This window comes from Eumetopias jubatus, unplaced genomic scaffold (assembly GCF_037043125.1).
Source record: "Eumetopias jubatus isolate StellerSeaLion01/CBP00866 unplaced genomic scaffold, mEumJub1_p1.0 scaffold_9, whole genome shotgun sequence".
NCBI classification, from domain to species: domain Eukaryota; kingdom Metazoa; phylum Chordata; class Mammalia; order Carnivora; family Otariidae; genus Eumetopias; species Eumetopias jubatus.
In genome coordinates, this window is record NW_028274815.1 from 2,395,001 (window position 1) to 2,417,769 (window position 22,769).

Below are 22,769 nucleotides of genomic sequence, written 5' to 3' on the forward strand. Positions count from 1 at the left end.
CACACATCCCACAGACGCACACACGCACACACCCCACAGACACATACACACACCCCACAGACGCACACACACGCACACACCCCACAGACACGCACACACCCCACAGACACACACACACACACCCCACAGACGCACACACGCACACCCCCCACAGACACACACACGCACACCCCACAGACGCACACACACGCAGACGCACACACACACCCACAGACACACACACACCCACACACACACACCCCACAGACACACACACACACACCCCACAGACGCACACCCCACAGACACACACACGCAGACGCACACACACACCCCACAGACACACACACACACACACCCCACAGACACACACACACACACCACAGACACACACACACACACGCAGACGCAGACGCACACCCCCCACAGACACACACACACACACCCCACAGACACACACACACGCAGACGCACACACACACACACCCCACAGACACACACACACACGCAGACGCACACCCCCCACAGACACACACACACGCAGGTACACGACAGACACGCACAATAGACATGACACACATGCAGGCACACACAACAGACACAGTGGTGCAAGCAAACACACAAAAACAGACACACACTCATTGGGAAAAAAAGGAAATCAAAGTGGCAAAGTCACAATGTTTTAAAACAGCCTACCTATTGAGTTTATCTGAAGCATATACCTTTTCTCAAGGAATCTCAGAACACCTGCGTGAGCACAGGAGCCTGAATACAGGAATCAGGAGGCACACGAGGGCCGAGGCCCTACCAGAAGCACCTGGTGAAGGGGCGCCAGGCGCGGAGCGGGGGGGCTGCACACCTGCAGCTGCGCAGGCAGGAAGCGCTGTGAGGAATATACGCCCCGATGTCCCTGCGTGATGGCCATGTTGCCAGACCGCAGCGGCATGGCCTCCCAGGGCAGCGTCAGGCCAAGGGCTGAGGCTTTCCTCGTGGGGAGGACGTGCAGGCCCGCCTCCCGAGGGGACCCCTCGCTGGTCACCACCCGTGTTCCACACCCAGCCAGCCACATGCTCAGCTGCTCTGCAGACTCCCGGCCGTGCCAGGCCCCGGAGCACAGCTGAAACAGCCTCCGCCCTCCCACACGCCCTCACCTGGCTTCTGTGGAGATGCATTTGTCTTGTAAAATTATCAGAAAGAAAATCTAGAGTCTGGTTTGTTTTTTTTTTTAATCTTCATCCACGCAGAAAAAGTTCCAGAAGAGTCCACTGTTGGTACAACTCTGCCCCCACCACCCAGACTCGGAGGCTCTCATAATCATCTCAGGTGATGGCGATTATCACATCCATAGCAGCCACAGATCCCTATCCATAGACTGGGACAATCTGCATCTGTCACCTGCGCCTTGCATGACAGAGATGTAAGCTAGCACACACGCGTGCAGAGTCTGTCGGAAAGAGAGTCTGCACGTTTAGGTTACATTAACCTGCTGCCAATTCACAAGAAGCTTCTGCCCGCACGTGGTAGCTGCTTCGATTGTACAAGGGGAACCGAATACTGCTGTTCACCATGCCTCCTGAGTAGAACAATAAAAGCTACAGAGGGAGGTCTTCATTTGCAGTTTTAAAAATGAGTTGTGAGTTGGGATGCCTGGGTGGCTGAGTGTCCAACTCTTGGTTTCGGCTCAGGTCATGACATCAGGGTCGTGGGATCAAGCCCCACATTGGGCTCTGTGCTCAGCAGGGAGTCTGCTTTTCCCTCTCCCTTTGCCCCTCCACCATCCCGCACGCGCACACACATGCGCACGCTCTCAAATAAATAAATAAATAAATCTTTTTAAAAAAATGAATTGTAAGTTAATCGAATCTCCACATTTATTTACAAGGCCATCGTGATGTCCCAGGGTGTGTGTGTGTGTGTGTGTGTGTAGGCATGAGTTCTACCACAGTGCAGACTTCCACCAAGTTCTAGAGATTTTTTTGCATGCTGCAATATATGGATATGATTTAGACACAGTTGTTCACAAAAAACATGAATTCTAAGATTTCTCAAGAAGAGGACACCACTCAAAGTGGATTCTACGTCTCAGCTTGGCGCAGAAGCCCACTTCTCCATGGTTCCCTCCTCCTGTCCCCCAATAATATCCACAGAGCAGAGTGTCAAGACACACACAAAGGGGGACACGGAGAACAGGCTTAAGCAAGGACAATTCCCTGCTAGACGCAGGCCCCTCCTACAGGTTCCGGGAGGTTGGTGTTGGGACCTGCTCCACCTCTACCCACCGGCCCTCCTTCCCACACGCTGCCCCTGGCAGACCCCTCCACTGGGGGCACGACTCAGGGCATGAGACACATGGCTCTCAATTGCAGGAGGCTACCACTGTCCAAACTATCATGCACATCAGCGGAAACAAGAAGTGCAGACTGCAGCAGAGCGGGAACACACGCGTGAGGTGCAGCACGGCAGCAAGGCACAGGTGTGTCTGTGCGGCACTCACAAACACGAGCCGGATGAACGCGACGGGAAGTACGTGCTTACAGCCCCACACGGCCCTCAACCAGCCCAGGCACTAAGAAGAGGAAAACCCCATTCGACATAAACACTGCTGGAAGATAAAGGGCAAGGTGCACTTCTGGTCCTCAGGAAAGACCCGCCGTAACAATGGTGATGCCTAAGCCCCAGAGTAACGTCTGTGATGCTCTGGGTCTAACCCACATCTAACGTCCTGCAGGGCAGAAGCCTCACGACTGATGGGGAGCTCAGTGCAAAGCACGGACCCCAAGTGTCCGTGTGCAAACATGTGCAGTCGCCCCGCAGCCTTCTGAGTGAACGAAGTCTGCACGGCGAGCACAAATCCTTACTCCAAGGTCTTCCCAAGGTGTCTGGGCCAGAGCAGTCTGGGCCCTACTCCCAGGAGTGTGACTTGCACAGATGACCTGGTGCGTATCAGATGTGAACCAGGAAGAGCTCTGGAGGGCGAGGGGGGCGTGGGGGGTGAGAGGAGCGAGGAGGGCAAGGGGGATGCAGGGCAGGAGCCGCGCGCTGAGGCAGCTGGGTAGCTCCCTCCTGACGCGGGAAGACAGACCGCATTCCCGGCATCACTCCGTGCCAGAGACACAGTGCCAGTGCCAGTGTGCCAGTGTCCTGCCTGTGACAAGGAAAAGCTGAGCTCCTACGACTTCGCCATGAACACCATGACACAACTGTCTTTGTTCTCGGAGATGACACATGAGACAAGCACGTCACAGAAGGGCTGACCGCCATCAAAAATGGGTGGCAGGGTGAGTGGCAGGCTTCTGGAGACCCTGACAGGAAACCATGAAGCAGGGTGGCCTGACAAAGTGCTCCACCTGAGCCTGTAGACAACCAGGGCAAGACCAAAACTAACCTGGTGGCTTCGACCCACGGCTGCTCACAGCCCCCAGGAGCCGAGCACAGTGTCCAGCTGACAACCAGCAAGCTCCCACCTATGCCCAGGACCCAGCGCTGCCAGGATCCTGCTAGGCCGTGCGGCCTCACAACCACAGGGACTGTGGCGGAGGACAATGTGCCGTGTTCGTGGCACTTTCCCACGCAGTGAACCCGGTGCCAAGGTGGGCTTTGGTCCGAGGTAGTGGGTGCTGGCTGTGAGAATCTTGAACAGCAGGGCAGACTGCCCTGAGCAGCCTGTCAGAAGACAGGGGCACACAGAGGATGATGCCTGAGAAGGCTCAGAGGGAGGGGAATGTTCTGGGAACAGGAGGGAGGGTCCTTGTTAGGAGGTGGCAGAGGGCTAGCAAAGCGAGGCAGCAGGCTGTGTGCAGACAGCCCCGGGCAGAAAGCAAGGCGGCCTACCTTGTGTCTGGCTACTGATGGTAGAAGGTGAGAGAAGGAACTGTGGGAGGCCACAGTAAGTACAGAGGAACCCGCACTCAATGGCTCTGAGGTGCCCAGTGTCCCCAGCAGGCAACAGCTGCTAAAACTCAGACTCTGCTGTTGGGAAAGCACTCCAGAGAAAAGGGCTCGGGTGGGCCACTCAACGTTTGCTCAAACCTCAGGAGGATCAACAGGCCAGAGTGCGGTGACAGGAAGGATCCGTCCAGGAGGCTGGAGGGTCAGTCAGAGGGTGGACGCAGACGTGAGGGCCTTCTGCCTCCCCAGCAGGAGCCAAGGCAGACAAGAGACCATTTCAGGAAGACCTATGGGTCCGGCTTCGTCTATGAACTGCAGACCCCACTTCACGAGACCCTGCCAGCCTGGACCAGACGCAGAGGGCTACGCGGCCCCCACATGCCTGCAAGGGTGGTCCCCGGCCGCTCCATGAAGGACAGAGGGCCGGAGGGCAGGGCCAAGAGCCTGCAGGGCAGAGACGGATCCGGGGCACCAGGCCGAAGCCCACTCCAAGCCCTCCAGCAGCATCTGTCTTTAGGAATGGTCACGCCTCCTTTGACCTCCCATTCCCCCCGTGTGAACGTATGTCACCAGCTGTTACCCCACTCCTGTCCTAGCCCTGCGTGACGGGCAGGTGCTTCACAGCCTTCATGGGTCAGCAGACGGAGAGGAACGTGCCGCAGGCACTGACCCCAAGGCAGATTATACCCAGAAGCTAGATGCACACCTGCACCTGACCAAGGCCGGTGCCTGCACCCCCGAGCTGGTGCCACGGTGGCCAGGTACCTGGAGATGACAACTGTGCTCTGCACACAGGAGGGTTGGAGCCCCTGGGGAAGCAGGCGCTGCTCACACACCAGGGGCCCGTGACGGCCACTCCTAGTGTGACACCTTTTTGCAACCTGCTCCCATGAGTGTGCGGGCAAGACCAATGGCCTGCTTCTAACTGACAGGATAGAGTAAAGGTGGTGGGAGGTCACTCCTGTGATTCTGCTGTGCTCTACAGCAAAGCCAAAGGTACCTGGGAGGTAAAATTAAGGTCAGCTGGTCTTAAGCAAAAGGGAAATTGGTCAGAACAGCTGGAAAGTCACTTTTCTAGAAGAGAGCACTTCTACTTTCAGGCTCCCATGCACTGAGGGCGGAGGCCACAGTAGCAGAAATACCAGGGTGGTGGGGAGACAGTGGACCCACAGGCAGGTGCAGGGACAGCTGGCCTTACATGCAACATGGAATGGCATCGGGCTGACGAAGGAAGGAGACGCAAAACCCCGAACAGCAAGGGTGCCGGGGCGCGTGTGTAAGTGTCAAGTCTGTTATATCCCAAATACGCTACGGGAAGATTTCAGGGGGCAGCGCCGCCTGTCACAGTCGGCTGGACGTAATGACCTCGGTCTGAGACACAGGCACAAGGAAGACACAGCGGCCTCTGCCCGAGAAGCCCCCCGACACAGTGCCGACGGGGGGAGGAGGGAAAGCCCGGATGGGCTCCCAGGGAGGCTGTTCTCAGCGAGCGCAATAGCGCCAGTCAAAGCAATGAACAGGACATACAGAACATAAGGGGATCAGGGGCAAAAGAACCTTCAGAAAACAACTTTGCTGCCCCAAAGAAAGGAAGTGTTAAAAACACAAAGGTAGGGGCGCCTGGGAGGCTCAGTTGGTAAAGCATCCGCCTTTCATCAGCTCAGGTCATGATCTCAGGGTCCCGGGATCGAGTCCCGCATCGGGCTCCCTGCTCAGCAAGGCGTCTGCTTCTCCCTCTGCCTCTGCCCCTGCCCCCTGCTTGTTCTCTCTCTCCCTCTCTCAAATAAATAAAATCTTTAAAGAAAAAATTACCACAAAGGTAGATGTGAAATTAAATAGAAAGACACTTGGGGAGACTCCCCGGGGAGCAGAGCGTCCCCGCACAGGTTCCTGGACGCAGTGTGCCCAGGGCCCCAGGCTGGCAACCGCAGAAGACAGCCACACACACTAGCATCCTGAGGCTGGGCCGGAAGGGGACAGGACACTGAATGCGGGGCCCGTGTGCGGACGCCGCAGAAGGCCCACCAGCCAACCGGGCATGCTGATACCGAAGGAAACGCTTCAGAAGGCCCACCAGCCAACCGGGCTGATACCGAAGGAAACGCTTCAGAAGGCCCACCAGCCAACCGGGCTGATACCGAAGGAAACGCTTCAGAAGGCCCACCAGCCAACCGGGCTGATACCGAAGGAAACGTTTCAGAAGGCCCACCAGCCAACCGGGCTGATACCGAAGGAAACGCTTCGGAAGGCCCACCAGCCAACCGGGCATGCTGATACCGAACGAAACGCTTCGGAAGGCCCACCAGCCAACCGGGCTGATACCGAACGAAACGCTTCAGAAGGCCCACCAGCCAACCGGGCTGATACCGAACGAAACGCTTCAGAAGGCCCACCAGCCAACCGGGCTGATACCGAAGGAAACGCTTCAGAAGGCCCGTTAGCCAACTGGGCTGATACCGAAGGAAACGCTTCAGAAGGCCCACCAGCCAACCGGGCATGCTGATACCGAAGGAAACGCTTCAGAAGGCCCGTTAGCCAACTGGGCTGATACCGAAGGAAACGCTTCAGAAGGCCCACCAGCCAACCGGGCATGCTGATACCGAAGGAAACGCTTCAGAAGGCCCACCAGCCAACCGGGCATGCTGATACCGAAGAAAACATTTCAGAAGACCCCCTAGCCAACCAGCATGCTGATACCGAAGGAAACGCTTAAGAGACTACACAGCACAAAAGAGACTATTCTGCTTACAGAGAAAGATGGAACCAGGGGTTTTCCCCAAAGCCAGAATTTGAACACCACTTACGGACAAGGACAGAGAAAGGAGAATGGAGGAAGATGCGTGGCCAGCTGGGCGTCAGACATCTGGGTTGACACAAACGTCAAAGGCCCCAGAGACTTCAGAGCCAAAGAGCACATGGGGCAGAGGAACTTTAGGAGCATGGACCCCCCACGTACACATGCACACATATACACAAATCAGCTACCCTCCCAAGGAGCACAGTGAACTAATGTGGGCAGACCCCTGCATCTGTCACTTGAGACCCTCCAGCACATCACTCTCCTGCCCCAGGGGGTCAATGTGCCTGGAACAACTATGACTCCAGCCACCGGTCTCAGACTGCAGCTCATCAACTGTGACAAGCGTCTGCCTACAGTATCACAACTTCTCTGTGAGTGCAGCACCTGTACCCACCATCAACCCCTGTAAGTCATGCACCGGTCCATTAACAACGTAAGACCAATCTTGCAGGTGCGCATCAACACCTGCCAATACTCACGTTTATTGTAGCACGTGGCCAGCACACCTCTGTCGGCAGGACTGGTACTAATGTGCCAGATCTCACCCACTTGATGGAGGAGGACATTTTTATTTATAATGTTATTTTCATCATCAAAATCTATGATGTGGATCTACAAATACAAAAAAAGAGCACATCAGGACTTCATTTCCCATGTACCTTAATTAAACACAGTGATCACAAACAATAATCAAAAGCATCTTTAACATCTTTAATTAACTGTTATTGTTACCACACTAATACCATACACTTCTGTGAGTTCACCTCCCTGTGTTCTTCTCAAAAGACAGGTCTGAAATCCCCACAGAGTATTTTTAAGTTTGCAAGCTATGTAACACTGCCCCCACTAAAGAAACAGGACAGCCAAAGCTCTGTCCCCAGGTGGCCCCAGCAGGCCATGGCTGGCCTTAGGGCTAGGGGTTCACAAGGGTTGCGCAAATGAGCCTAGCGCCTCTGCAAGCTGCCCGTGGCTGTGCGACACACGGAGCCACTGCCCAGCCAGAACCAGGGCCACCCACACAGTGCTCACGCCAGACGGGGCATAACTCAGCTCGTGCACCGGCAGTGACAGAGGTGGGAAGGGGTGAGAAAGCATCATACATGAACACATCTTAAACATCTTTCCAGAAAGGAGTCCGACAGCTGCCAATGCTTACAACTGCACAATATACAAATGTAATAGTATTATATTTTAGCCACGAAAAATTAAATATGCTCCCGCCATGCCTTTCTGGACAATTTTTTACAGGAATAAAATGATTTTCACATTCACACTTTTATCAGCACCCAAGTCAATGAGAAAAATAAAACATTTGTTTTAAAAATAAATTTATACTAAGAAAATATTCACGGATCTTCACGAAGATCTATATCCAGGAATGTTCACTGCAGCATTATCACAATGAGAAATTAGAAGCCAGCTTAATGTCTGGCAATAGGGAATTGTTCAAATAAATTGTAGTATTTGACTGTAACGTAATACTACAGAGCCATTCAATATGCTATAAAGGACTCTTTAGTGCCAGGGGAGAGGGTCCATAACATATATTTAAGGGGAAAAGAATGAACAGAGCTGTGTGAGGGCTGTGTGAGGGGTTTGTGTAAAAAGCAAGCACGCCTAAACCAGGAAAGGGCCAGGAGGTACACAGTTACCCACAGACGGTGGGATTGTGGCAGGTTTTCCTTTACTTCTTTGTGGTTTCTTGTATTTTTCACATTTTGTGTGTGATTAATATGCATCACTTTGCAATCAGAACATTAAATGCTGTTTTAAAAAATGTTTCCATGACACCCAAAAGCCTCTACACTCAGCACTTGGTTCAGAGAGTCTTGTTCTAGTCTTTACTGCTTCCTCCTATGCCCAGTTTTGATGGAAAAATAACCTCCAGTCCCCATGAGGGGTAGCTCTGGACTCAGAATTCAAATCCCACATTGACACCACAAGCCCGTGTGACCCTGCGCCTCAGTTTCCCACGTGCGCATTGAAGATGAAGGATCACAAGAAACCAAATGCAGGCATGCCTGGATCACCATGGTAAAGCCAGCACATTCATTCCTTCCCCCTCTCCTCTGGAGGAAGAGATGAAAAATCATTCCTGCTATTTTTATTTTTAAAACTGCTTTCAGGGACGCCTGGGTGGCTCAGTTGGTTAAGCGTCTGCCTTTGGCTCAGGTCATGATCCCAGGGTCCTGGGATTGAGCCTCAAGTCAGGCTCTGCATCGGGCTCCTCACTCAGCAGGGAGTCTGCTTCTCCCTCTGCCCCTCCCCCCATGCACTCTCTCTCTCTCCCTCTCTCTCAAATAAATAAAATTTTTTATAAATAAACAAATAAGTAAACAGAACTGTTTTCAGCAAGTTGCTCCCAGCACTTAGCCCAATGCAGTTTCCACACTGGGTTCAAAGTCACAAGTCACATGTCCTAGAGCAGGGGTGACTACTGTACTTTTTCCTTTCCACACGTGAGGGAATTTTACCTTTAACTACTTTCTCCCTCCGTGGCCATGTTCCACATTAAAAAGCTATTAATAATAAGCAGTACTTACTAAAGTTAAAAACATGCTACCCTACGACCCCGTAGCCCACTGCTGAGTCTAGAGCCAACTGACACCAAGACAAAAGACGCGCACAACAGAGCCCACAGCAGCTCCACGGGTGATCGCCAACAACGGCGCACAGCCCAGGGGTCCATCTACCGTACAAAAGGAGGGAAACTGCGGTATATTCCTAACATGGGCTGCAGGGGTGGCAGGTGACGGTGGTGGCGGTCCCGGGGCCATGGGGTGGGGGTGGGGGTGTGCATGAGTGTGTAAAACGCACTAGGCTGTCTACTTCAGACACACAGAATGTGTGTACATCATACCTTACACATAAGTCCACCAGAGTGAGTATAAGCCCAAAATTAAAAAGCGAAAAAAATTCATTCTTTATTGTATCCAATGACTTAAACATTTAAAAATAAAAATTCTGTGACGTCAATTGAATAGTGAAAACGCACACTGGGAAGGCTGTGGTAAAATCACTACACCTTGTACATCGGAATCACTCGTTCAAAAGATGTGTTACAGGGCGCCTGGGTGGCTCCGTCGGTTAAGCGACTGCCTTCGGCTCAGGTCATGATCCCGGGGTCCTGGGATCGAGCCCCGCATCGGGCTCCCTGCTCCGCGGGAAGCCTGCTTCTCCTTCCCCCACTCCCCCTGTCTCTCTCTGTCAAATAAATAAATAAAATCTTTAAAAAAAAAAGATGTATTACAATATGTAAATAGGAACTATATAAATGCTGAAATTGAAATAATTGGATTTCTTAAAACCTGTCCCAGAGAATAAATGAACAACAAAAAAATTACGGAACATTATATAGTTCTAAAAATCATGAAAAACACGGGGCCTCTGGGTGGCTCAGTCGGTTAAATGTCTGACTCTTGGTTTCGGCTCAGGTCATGATCTCGGCGTCATGGGATCCAGTCCCGCATTTGGCGCCACTCATTGGGGCGTCTGCTCCTCCTTCTCCCTCTGCCCCTCTCCCCACACCCTCGTGTGTGTGCACACACCCGCACACATGCTCTCTCTCTCTCAAATAAATAAAATCTTTTTAAAAATCATGATAAAGAGCAATTATAAATACCAAAAATGTTATGAAAGCACTAAATTTTATAAGCAGAATATAAAATGGCATGCAATTATATAAAAGTCACATGTGAACACAGATTACAAGGCAATATACAAAATCGGGAATAATTTTTGTGTTGTTAAGGTAAAGAGGAAATTTTTTTCTTTCTTCTTTTCTTTATTATTTGAGACATTTCCTACTTATCTGGAAATCCATTAAGACTGAAAACATGAATGAATGCACTTAAATGTACTATTTTTCTGTTCCCGAATCTATCCTTCTGCAATGCACTCAAGCACTAGGAGCCCCACAGCTGACAACACCAGAGTTCTGGCATCAGAATTCCTGTTTGCTGGATCAGTTGCCCCCCGCCCCCGAAGAAAGCCTCCCCCATCCCCTGCACCAACTCCCAGTGCCCTGCACGCTGACCTCTTCCCCCTGGCCCAGGACCTGTGGCTGCCGGGCTCTCCTGCCTAGCCCCTTCTCCCACTGCTCCAGGCCGCTCTCATCTGGGGAAGGGTCTTCCTTCTGAGCACCTCGCCAGGACACCCTTTTCTCCCGTGGGAGGACATAAAACACATGCTGTCCACAGGCTCCAACACCTGACCCAAAGTTCCTCTAGGCTCCTTTCTGCACTTCCAGGCACATGGACACGGCAGGAAGGAGGGACACGTCTAAGGCCCCCCCAACAAGTCCACCTCTCCTAATCTGACATGCTCTCACACTACTACAGCCCTTAACCTTCATCTTCAGGCTTGACAATCCTGAGATTTTTCCACATATCCTCACTTACAGTGGGTTCCCAGGCAGGCCCACAGGATATGTCGTCATGAAATGTTTTAATCTGGGTATGTTCAGAAAGGATTGTAAGACATCACCACCAGAAACAAAGAGATCAGAGTAACAATGGCTAACATGTAAAATGGGCCAGGCCCTATGCTATTTGACATACATTATCTCCATTAATCCTTAAAAGAGACATATGTAATCATTAGGCATAATCTACAAGTGGAGGAACCCAGGCTTAGAGAGTTGACGTAGTATGTCTCACGCAGTTAGAAACAGGATTCCAAAGCATGTGCCCTGAACCCCCAAGCCACCTGGGGCACAAAGAGGCTCCCCGTGTCCCCCTGGGTTTGCACTGCAGCCTGTGAGCAAAAATCAGCTCCTGACTACAAAGAAGGAGACTGTTATCTCAAACTGTCTGTTCTCAGGGCACCAACAGCTCCCCAGCTTACATGGACATACAAAGAAATATCCTGTGGAGTACATATATGCAGTTACAGGGCAGTTATGAAAACAATTTGAAGAAAACACTACAACTAGTGAGTGCAAAAGATTATAGGGGCACAAAAAAAAAGACCAATTAATATTGGTTAAGAGGGTTGGGCAGACATGTGGTTGTCTGGGTAGTGCTTAATCGTTACTTTAAATTCTTCATGCCAGGGACACCTGGGTGGCTCAAATGGTCAAGCATCTGCCTTCAGCTCAGGTCTTGATCCCAGGGTCCTGGGATCGAGCCCCATATCAGGCTCCTCACTCAGCGGGGAGCCTGCTTCTCCCTCTGCCGCTGCCCCTCCCCCTGCTTGTGCTCTGTCTCTGACAAATAAATAAAATCTTTTAAAAAAATAAATTCTTCATGCCGTATCTGAGTTTTTAAAATGTTTTAACAGCTTATAATGATCAAACTCATATATTCTGAATTACCATTATTAAATATTTCAAAGTTGGATTTACTAGTGCTGGGCTAAGGGCACAGATGACTCTATAAAAAGTTAGGAGTAAGAGTCATAAAATTCAAAGATGTTAACAAACTCTTACAAATTAAAAAAAAAGGAAAATAAAAAATATGGATAAAACGAGAAATAAAAAATTAAAAGCTCCCTTCTTAGGGAAAGTTAAGGATCCGGTGGCTTGGCCTTGGGCGCGTCTTCCTGCCAGGGGCCTGTGAGCCAGCAGACCCCATGCCACACTGCCCACCACAAAAAGTGAATAGGCCCCTCCCAGCAGTTCCTTATGAAGAACACAGCACAGCCGCTGGCTAGACCTGGAGAGGGCAAGTCCTCCTGCTGGTCTCACACCTCCGGCGCGCTCTCCTCCTAGCTCAAGTCAATATGGAAAGGTCCGTTTCAGCTGCAGTCCCTTTCGCTTCAGGGGGACACAAAGGATGCACGGTGATCCGGGACCGGGGGGACCTGCGTCCAATTTGATTCTGCCACTTCCCAGCTGGTCTACCCTGCACCAGTCACTCACTCTTTCTGGGTTCTTCCTTCAGCATTAAGTATACTTAGGAAAATGGATTCCGAGGATTTCTTTATTCTACCTGAAACATATCGTGATCCTTCAGCTAAGACTTGAAATGCTAAGTGAAAGTTATTTTCAAACATATGTTTCCCAGTGCTTATGATGCCCACACGGCTACCATTTACCTGTCTGTATTAACACTCCTTCCTGAAGCAAATAAGCCCCAGTATATGAACATCCTTTGTCCATGAAGCCAAACTATGCTTGGCAGCCAGAAAAAAGAAAGAAAGCAAAAAAGACCCGCATTCCACACCCTCTTGGTGCCCAGTGAGGGCCTTTCCTGGCAAAGCAGTGTCTCCATCCATGTGGGCAGCTATAACAAACACCACAGACGGGGTGGATTATAGACAAAAGGAATGTAGTTCTCACAGATCTGGGGGCTGGAAGTCCGAGCTCAGGGTGCCACGGTGCAGTTGGGTCTGGTGAGAGCCATCCTCCTGGGTCAGACAACCACCCTCTCCCCACGTCCTCACGTGGCAGAAGGAGTAAGGTCGCTGCGAGTCAATCCCATTCAAAACGGCTCCACTGGCATGACCTAAGCACCTTCCAAAGGCCATACCCCCTCATACCATCACCTGGGGGGTTAGGTTCCAACCTATGAATCCAGGGGGAAATAAACACTCAGACCTTAACAATGGACAGGATGGAGGTCCTTCAGAGTACCTGCTCCAGGGTTGGGGAAAAAGCTGGAACCAAAACAGGTCACTGGAATACCCCCAGCTGTCTCTTTATCATCACACTTTTAGATATAAATCCAACAACTAAAAAGATATAAAGTAGAATTCTATGTTTTAAAAAGAAATTCTGAGGTATAATCAATACTTGGAAGGGGGGTTGGGAGGGGGAAGTGGAAGGAGGGGTGAGGGAGGAAAGGGGGTTCAGCTTCAGTTCGGGGGGCGGGGGCTGCTGAGAGTCTCGATGTCTAACAAAGGCCCAGGAGATTCTCAGGGTAGCCAATGACAGAGCTTGCAGACAGACACGGCTGATGAACAAAGCTATCCGTTATCAAAATACAAATACAGAAAAATGGAGCTAACAAATTAAAAACAAAAGTTAAAAAGGAAAAGATCGATCCACGGGAAGCAGCCACTGTGTGTCACTCCCTTCAGGGGTCTGCCTTTCCACTGACCATGCTGGGAGAGGACAAGTCTGCGTCCCCTGCCACCCTGGCACTCATCCCCTAGCCACAGAAGAAATAGGAAGTTAGCAATAGGCAAAGGAACTCTTTGGGAAAAGCACACTGCAGAGGCAAATAAACCCCTTCAACCTGGAATCCCTTGTTTTGAGTCTCTGCCTAAAGTCCCCCACTGGACAGCCAGTGAGCACACAGCCCCACGGAAGGAACCCCACCTTCTCCACCTAACCATGAAGGGGAGCCCAGAAAGATGAGAGACTCCACACACTCATCCTGCTCCCAGCACGGAGCCCTGTGCAGACTAAGGGCAGAAAGTAAAGCGGTTCATCTGACAAAAAAAAAAGGCCAGCAACTGTGACAGCTCCAAAAATTTTCAGAAAATAGCACAGCTGAATTAATTAGAACTGGTTCAGGGACTGGCACTTTCTAGGGAATTAATGACTGCCCAGGAGCAGATGGCCTGAGGCAAAGCCAGGGGCCATTAACCCTCACCAGCCAGCCAGCCAGCCAGCCAGCCAGCGTGAGGCATGGGAGCAGGGCCACAAGGCCAGGGCACCCTGGCCTGGGTGGGGCGGCCTGATCTGGGGATGGCTCCCATCACTAGCACCGTCTGTGTGGGTGTCTGCGGGGAAGCATGCAGGATGCCTTTAGGACACAGACCCCAACCACCCCGTGCTACAGGTGGAAGCGGGAGGGGAGGGCGGTGAGGAGAGCAGCTGTGTTTCTGCCCTATTCCAGCTCAATCACCTGCGAAAAACCTCACAACTGCTTAGGACCAAACCCCTACCTGCTTAGAAATGGGATCAACACCTGTCCACTGAGGCCACAGGTGTGGGAATCGCCCCCACCTGGCCCTGAGCGGCACCCCGCTTCCCCATCCTGCAGGCATGTGCCTCTCTGAGCCGCAGTCAACGGGCAGGGGCACAGGACCCACCTTCCTGGCCTGTCCCAGCACCTGGCTGTGCCCGCGGGGAGCACGCAGTCGAGTGGGTGCTGCAGGCACGGCTGCCAGCACCCTACACAGACCTGCTGTTCAATGTGGAGGCACAGAGCCGGGAATCCCCATCCTCACAGCTGCTCAAAGACCCCTGGAGCCCAGGTCACCCTCACCGTCAGCAAACAAGCAGGGAGGGGCTGCAGGGAGGAGCTACAGGATTCAGGGTGTGTGGGAGCCAGTTTTCACCACTTACAAATGCACTCCATAACCGTGTTCTAATGAGAACATCGGCAGACGGGATGCCTGGCTGGCTCAGTCGGATGAGCTTCCGACTCTTGGCTTGGGCTCAGGTCACGATCTGAGGGTCGTGGGATCGAGTCCCCGATGGGTTCCATATTCAGTGGGGAGTCTGCTGAAGATTCTCTCTCTCCCTCTGCCCCTCCCTCCTGACGCGGGCTCTCTCTCTCAAATAATCTTTAAAATTAATAATAATAACATCAGTGGGAAACAGGAACAACCGTACTGCTTCTGGAGGGCAGTGGGCATGGCGAATCCTCTGGGGGCATCCTCTTGGCGCCGCCTGGCTGGCAGCGAGCCGCTGCACACACACATCCCGCATGGGAGAGAACGTGCTGCATGGGAGGGGAGCCAGGCCCATCACACAGGACAGAAACATACATTGCATAGCGGAGGCACGTGCACGGGACGTGTGAGCTCGGCATGTGTGAGGGGAACACACGGGTTGGGTGTGCAAGGGCGCGAGCTCAGGCTCTGGCCCTCCCTCTCACTGCCTCTCAGAACCGTGACTGCCCACGGCCCACGTCTGCTGCACCAACTCACTGAGCACACAGCTCGGAGCACAAACCCCACACCACGCCATGGGAGGGTGCCACTAACACACAACATCCGCGTTTGTTGGATGAGTGCACGCATGCACACACTCCCAACAATGTCACTCCCAACAGCTTTCCCAGAAACAGGGATTCTTTGATACCTATCATGCGGAGTCACCCACGAGAGGCCGCTGCAGGCGAGGTGTGGAACCAGACTAGCAGACTCACCCCCACCCTTTGATTCGGCCATGGCTGCAGCCTTCCCCAGTGGTGGGACAAGAAAGCTCTGAAAGGAAGGGGACAGCAGGTGGCACTGGGGTCTGTAAGCAAAGCGCCCAAGCAGCCATCATATACTGGACTTTCAGGACAGGTTCCCAGACAGCTACATCCTTGATGCCATAAAATTTAAGTTAAATATATACCTTCTCTGTGCCCTACTGGAAAACTGGGTTTCTAAGCCTGACTCTTCTTTTATTGTTATGTTACTCACCATACATTACATCACTAGTTCTTGATGTAGTGTTCCATGATTCATTGTTTGTGCATAACACCCAGTGCTCCACACAGAACGTGCCCTCTTTAATACCCATCACCAGGCTAACCCATCCCCCACCCCCTCCCCTCTAGAACCCTCAGTTTGTTTTTCAGAGTCCATCCTCTCTCATGGTTCTTCTCCCCCTCCAGTTCCCCCCCTCCATTCTTCCCCTCCTGCTATCTTTTTTTTTTCTTAACATATATTTCATTATTTGTTTCAGAAGTACAGGTCTGTGATTCAAGTCTTGCACAATTCACAGAGCTCACCATAGCACATACCCTCCCCAATGTCCATCACCCAGCCACCCCATCCCTCCCACCCCCCACCACTCCAGCAACCCTCGGTTTGTTTCCTGAGATTAAGAATTCCTCATATCAGCGAGGTCATATGATACATGTCTTTCTCTGATTGACTTATTTCACTCAGCATAACACCCTCCAGTTCCATCCACGTCGGTGCAAACGGCAAGATCTCGTTCCTTTTGATGGCTGCATAATATTCCATTGTGTATATATACCATTTCTTCTTTATCCATTCATCTGTCGATGGACGTCTTGGCTCATTCCACAGTTTGGCTATTGTGGACATTGCCGCTATAAACATCGGGGTGCACATACCCCTTCGGATCCCTACATTTGTATCTTTGGGGTAAATACCCAGTAGTGCAATTGCTGGATCGTATGGTAGCTCTATTTTCAACTGTTTGAGGAACCTCCATACTGTTTTCCAGAGTGGTTGCACCAGCTTGCATTCCCACCAACAGTGTAGGAGGGTTCCCCTTTCTCCACATCCCCGCCAACATCTGTCATTTCCTACTTGTTAATTTTAGGCATTCTGACTGGTGTGAGGTGGTATCTCATTGATCTAAGACTGATTCTTAAGGACAAAAGTCATTCATTTCACTAGGTACAAGGACGGATGGCTGTATTCTGGAAACCAGGACTGTCTGTGTCACGAAACTACATTGATGCAACAGGACATACAGAGCCGTAATCGGCAGTGCGCTGCAGGACGCTGACCTCACAACCCGGGGAGTCCCAACTCCCTGCACAGTGCTCCCCACGGAGCCTGCAGAGACCTTGCTCCAACAGGATTTAAAGAGGATTAAAGCATGTCAGGTCATCTGGGGCTGCTCCTCTCTTGGGGTCACAACCAAGTCTGACTTGTGGATGCCCTCATTGCCTCATCTGGCCTTTAATTCACTGAGCATCCCTCATGACATCATAATTTCTTCCCTAATCTCAGAGTTAAAAACTGATACCTCCACCAAAAAGTTCCAGGGGACAGCCTCAGGACTGAGCGGAACCGAAAAGCAGGCGGATGAGGTAAGGCGCTTCGACACCTGCAGACAGGGCCCCGCGGAACCCCGACACCTGTCCTGTGACGGCTTCTGCGGTCGGTGGTCGGCCCCACACGGAAGGAAGCCACAAGTCTGCCTTCAGACTCCTGCCCAGTGCCACTCCTGCTACACCACAGCATCTCCACGTGGGCGCCCCCCCACACACGCAACCCCGTGAGGCACCCCGTCGGGCGCCCCCCTCTCTCACCCACACAGCAGCCCCCACAGAGCACAGGCTCCTCTTCCCCACAAGATGCCCACTGGAAACCATTTAATAAATCCTTCTTACCTGACATTCTGCCAAAAGGAAAATGACACACACACGTTCAGAAAAGTGAAAATTAGGAAAACAATCTACCTCACAAATGCTCACATCACCCAAAGGTGACCGTGGCTCAAATTTTGAGGCCTTGTGACCTGTTTCCGCCTAGTCTTTGCCACACATAAGATTCAAGTCTGTACTTTATCCTCTGCTGTCCTAATCAAGGCATAACTGATGTAATGTTCTATCAGCTGCACTTATACACCCAGTGACTCAATGTCTGTAGTTACTGAAAACTTATCTGCTTTTTTAACACTACTGGGATCACACAGTACATACAATTTTAACATTTCACTGAATCATCTAACGACTCTTAAATTATGACACTGATGAGTTTATAACTTAACAAGCAGTCAGTGACAACCACTCCACCATGAGGAACCAGGTTCAACCGGGTCCAGTTGTGAATGTGCCACCATAGATAGTGGCTCCATCCAACCTGACATGGCACAGCTGATTGCTGCTGTTTCACAATTACTCGTACCATTACAATAATATTCCTTATATATAAAGGTCTTCCTAGGGGCTCCTGGGTGGCTCAGTTGTTGGGTGTTTGCCTTCGGCTCAGGTCATGGTCCCAGGGTCCTGGGATTGAGCCCCACATCGGCTCCCTGCTCAGCAGGAAGCCTGCTTCTTCCTCTCCCACTCCCCCTGCTTTGTTCCCTCTCTCGCTGTCTCCCTCTGTCAAATAAGTAAATAAAATCTTTTTTAAAATAAATAAATAAATAAATAAAGGTTTTCCTATGTTTTGGGTATAGGAAGTAAAGGTTAAATAATACAAACATTTATTTATAAAGCTCTACATATAGGTCACCAAATCAGTTGCCAAAATGACCACATCAATTTAAAATCTCTCATAACAGGAGAGAGGCAATGTCACTACACCACACCCAGCACCAAAGACTCTTCCACATCTGTTTTAAAGCCACTCCCCCTGTGGGACAGTGGTAACTGGGCAGAGGCCCTGCTCCAGGGCACATGGCCTTTTGCACATTTCCCCCAGGATCCAAGACAGTACACATCTTCACAACATCCTCAGCACCTGTGAGGCACATCGAGCAGATGGCTTTATTGCTATCTTGGTGATGAGGAACATGAAGTCCAGTAAGGTTAATCCATTCGGTCAAGATCATACGTTTGTGTCAAGCCACGAACTGAGTACTGGTCTGTGAATAGCCAACATTCTCTCTATGAGAGTGGCCAAAACAGACCCTCCTGGAGCGCGTGGCAGTGAAAGCCTGGAGCTCAACGGGATTATGGCTTCATCCAGGCTCAGCTGGAAAGAATGCTGTAAGCACTTAGAGTGGTCATTCACCACCCCAGGTAGAAACAGTGGTGCCGACCACGTCCCCTGGATAGCTTCTCAATCACTTACACAGCAAACCCTACATAACCACAAACTAAAACTATGACATTGATCCTACACAGAGTAAGTTTAAATTATTGAATTCAATTATTACATACAGTTGGATATTTAAATCCCAATGAAAGTTTTATTTTGTTTGTGTGGCATTAATTTTCTCAAATGTTGCTTGAAAAATGAAGAGCAAAATGGTTATAAAACTAAGAATAGACTTAGTAATTAACATATATACATTTGTCAAAAATAGTTACCTGATTATCATATTTAAGAGACTGCGTCCCAACCAAAAACCGAATGGCATCTGTTTCTGCAGTCTGAGGTGTTAGAGCACGTGCCTGCCGGAGGGAAGGAAAATGCACACACATTTAAGATGTTAGATTTAACAGAGATTATAAGGCAGTTACCTCCTCTACTGCTGCTGGAGTATCAATTAGTACAAAGTAGCCACTAGGCAACTTAGAAACGTGTATGCAAAGCCTTCATCTTTTGTATACTTTGTGACACCACAATTCCATTCAAATGTGTATATGGGCACGAAAAATAAGCAATAAAGATGTAAGTGGTATTTTTAATAAAACCATAATTTTCAACAGAAATAGACTGATGGAACAAATCATCTTTCAACAGTACAGCAGAAAATGGTTCCCACAATGGCAGAGCAGGTGGCTTAAACCAAGTCTCTGGCAGAGGGCAACTGCACAAACTAAACAAAATACTCTGAATTTGTTTCAAGGCCTCCTTTAAGGAGTTACCACAGCAATGAAGGAATGCCAAGATCTTGGAAAGGGAGGGAAGCTTAGAGAGGCAAGCCTGACCTCTGGCCCCCTTTCGGCTGGAGGCATCTGTCAGTCTGGAAAGTGTGGTTAGCGGCTGACACTGAGGAACGCTTCCGACAAGCTCATGGACTGAGGGTACAAACACGGAGTGCAGGGCCCACCATAGAGAAGGGGCCAGCAAAGCACTAACACTCAGGGTTGGGATCCCACAGGGCACAGGGCAGGAGTGAGGGTGAACTAGAAGGTGAACCGGCACAGACTAACGCTCCGGGTCACCTTAGTCCATGACTGGATTTTAAGTGAACTGAGCAGGCTGATGCTCCTGGGCTGGCCAGACACCTGCCAGAAGTAACAGTAAATCCTCTGGAGGAAGACAAAGACCTCCAAAGTTTCTACAGTTTTTCTTACAATGTCAAACACTCAATCAAAAATAACTAGACATACAACAAGTCAAAATCATATGATCAAAAGCCAAACAATAAACAACAGAAAGGGACCCGCTGAGCATTCAGATGATCAGGTTCTCTGGGAAACAAGCTGTAAATCATCAAGCTTTGTGCACAGACTTGCTGGGAACACTCTTGGGAATGACATCATGGAGGAAGCAGGAGTGAAGGCGTCAAGGAAGCAGGAATGTGCAGAGGACACAGAGGAACCGCAGTGCCCACAGGGAAGCCAGAGCTGGGATGGTCCCTCAGAGTGGAGCCATCATGGCCAGGCCCATCTACTGCCCAGCCCCCAACGCCATCAATCAGGCATTGGAAGCAGGCTGTCCCTGGAGAGGGGTGTGACTTAGGGCAACACGGCTCCGTTCAGCTGAGGGCATGTTCTGGGATTGTGGGTGGCTGATAGCTCTCAGTGCATCCTGCTTTAGAGTTTGCCCTCTCCCTCTGCCCCTTTCCTCACTCATGTGTGCTCTCTCTTGCTCTCTCTCTCAAATAAATAAATAAATAATCTAAAAAAAATAAATAAAACGGGGTTAGAGAAACAGTAGAGCAGTTGTCCTAACCATTCAGTCTGCCTGGTTTTGATTTGGTTTCCACGACTGGGGCGAACAACAAGACCTTTTCAGTGTCCACTGCCAAAAGGTTTGGAGATGACAATTTCATGTCATGCTCTCAGAAAACGCAACCATAGCCCCTATGTCCCAACCCCTCCTCACAAAGGGTTGCTGGCACAAAAACATCAACTACCGGAATACATTTCAGTAACAGCAAGAAAATACATGTCCAGAACAGTATTTACATTATTAGGCATCTGGAGGAAAAAATCCATTCTAGCCAATATGCCTACAACCTGTTCAACAAAACTAGACTGGAGTCAGACCTCTTCACAAAACTGATGAGTTCGAGTCTATATATCTTCTGCCAAAAATGTGCATACATACAAGTAGAATTTTGCACATAATACCAGCAAACTCACAGATCCCCTGCATCCTATTTAATTGGAACACCACTTGGTTAGAGAAAAATGACTGGTGAGGAAGCATCCACGCCATTGCAGAGATAAACCCCCAGCTGCTCAGAAGGCAGAACCCAGGTCAACAGGGGGATGCAGGACGGGTTCCACCTTCCAACAAGGACACTAAGACTCAAATGGAGGTACATGTCATCATCCCAGACAGAAAAAGCCTGACAGTCCCCAAAAACAGGGCCCCGTAGAGGACTCATCTGAGAGGAAATGATTATTTTCCATGAAAAGACTTGTCTGTGCTTCGAGTCAGCAATTGGGAGCTGACTACACAACCCCTGCACGGTGACCACGCATGGAAGTCACCACAGAGGGTAAGACACTAGCCCTGCCCTCAGGAAACAGACTTGCAGGAGACATTGGACAAGACCCAAACAGAGCAGGTGGGAAATGACTATGTATCAGCCCCTGGCCCAGACCACACAGCAGCAAATTAACATTTACCAAAACGCACCCATGAGCTCAACTTCAGGCAGAAGACAGGATTAAATGCCATCGCTGGAAAACAGAAGAACACCAGAAAGAAGTATGTTGTGTTAGTGGCCATGAGACTGAACAAAAGGGCAGCTCAGCGCTGCAGAGGCTGCTGAGTGCCCTCACAAACCAGCATTCAACCTGCTTCATCCTGAAGCAATTTACAGAGCCCAGAACTGCACCCCTGGGCAGGACTATCGGTAAGCATGCAAGGAAAAGAAGTCGAAGAGATCATGTGTTTCAGAGACGAAAGCTACCACAGTTTTAGAAAAGTACTACAAGTTTGACACCATGCATTCTGTCACACACGGTAAGCCACTTCTTTTTTAAAACACTGAATAGGAGGGGCACCTGGGTGGCACAGTTGGTTAAATGTCCAACTCTCTGTTTCAGCTCAGGTCAAGATCTCAGGGTCATAACATCGAGCCCCGTGTCGGGCTCTGCACTCAGCTCGGAGTCTGCTCAAGATTCTCTCTCCTTCTCCCGCTACCCCTCTCCCTGCTTGCACACGCATGCACTCTCTCTAAAATGAGTAAATAAAAATAAAAAACTGAAGAGAATTATTCTTACAAAAGAATCTAAACTGCATCTTTAAAAATTACAGTGAAATCTCAAAAACATTGAATCTAAGATCTTTTTAGTACTTTATTGGGTAAAATTATAATAATAACTTAACTCTGGCCATTTGGGTGATGGATGTGTATCCATAATTCTGGTCCTGTGATGAAGTGAATGATCAAACGACCTTCCTAAGTCTAGTCATAATGATGATTTTGAGGTGTTCCAATGACCTCATTGTTACAAGATCAAATTTTAGGGTATAATAGATCATAAAACATCCCCATGTATTTTACCGTGGTTCATCTTCATAATACAATGAAGGAGACCCAAAGTCAAGATGGATAATATTATCTCTACTTAGAAGATAAAGACACTGAGGACCAGAGAGGTTAAGTGACTCAGTCATGGTCACAAAGCTCCTAGAGGAAGAACCACCCAGACTCCCA

General features: G+C 50.1%; 1 protein-coding gene across 4 annotated transcripts in view; it reads right to left on the reverse strand.

The window, feature by feature from the left end:
- The window catches only part of EIPR1 (EARP complex and GARP complex interacting protein 1), a 135,712-nt gene that overhangs the window by 105,307 nt on the left and 7,636 nt on the right, over positions 1-22,769 (reverse strand). For 3 of the 4 annotated variants that reach the window (XM_028099497.2, XM_028099499.2, XM_028099496.2), the window contains exons 2-3: positions 19,294-19,377; positions 7,147-7,279 (exon numbers count right to left, since the gene is read on the reverse strand). In XM_028099497.2, coding sequence (XP_027955298.2) covers positions 7,147-7,279; positions 19,294-19,377 — 217 coding nt within the window. The remainder of the gene's footprint in view (positions 1-7,146; positions 7,280-19,293; positions 19,378-22,769) is intronic. The other variant, XM_028099498.2, reaches the window with a different exon arrangement.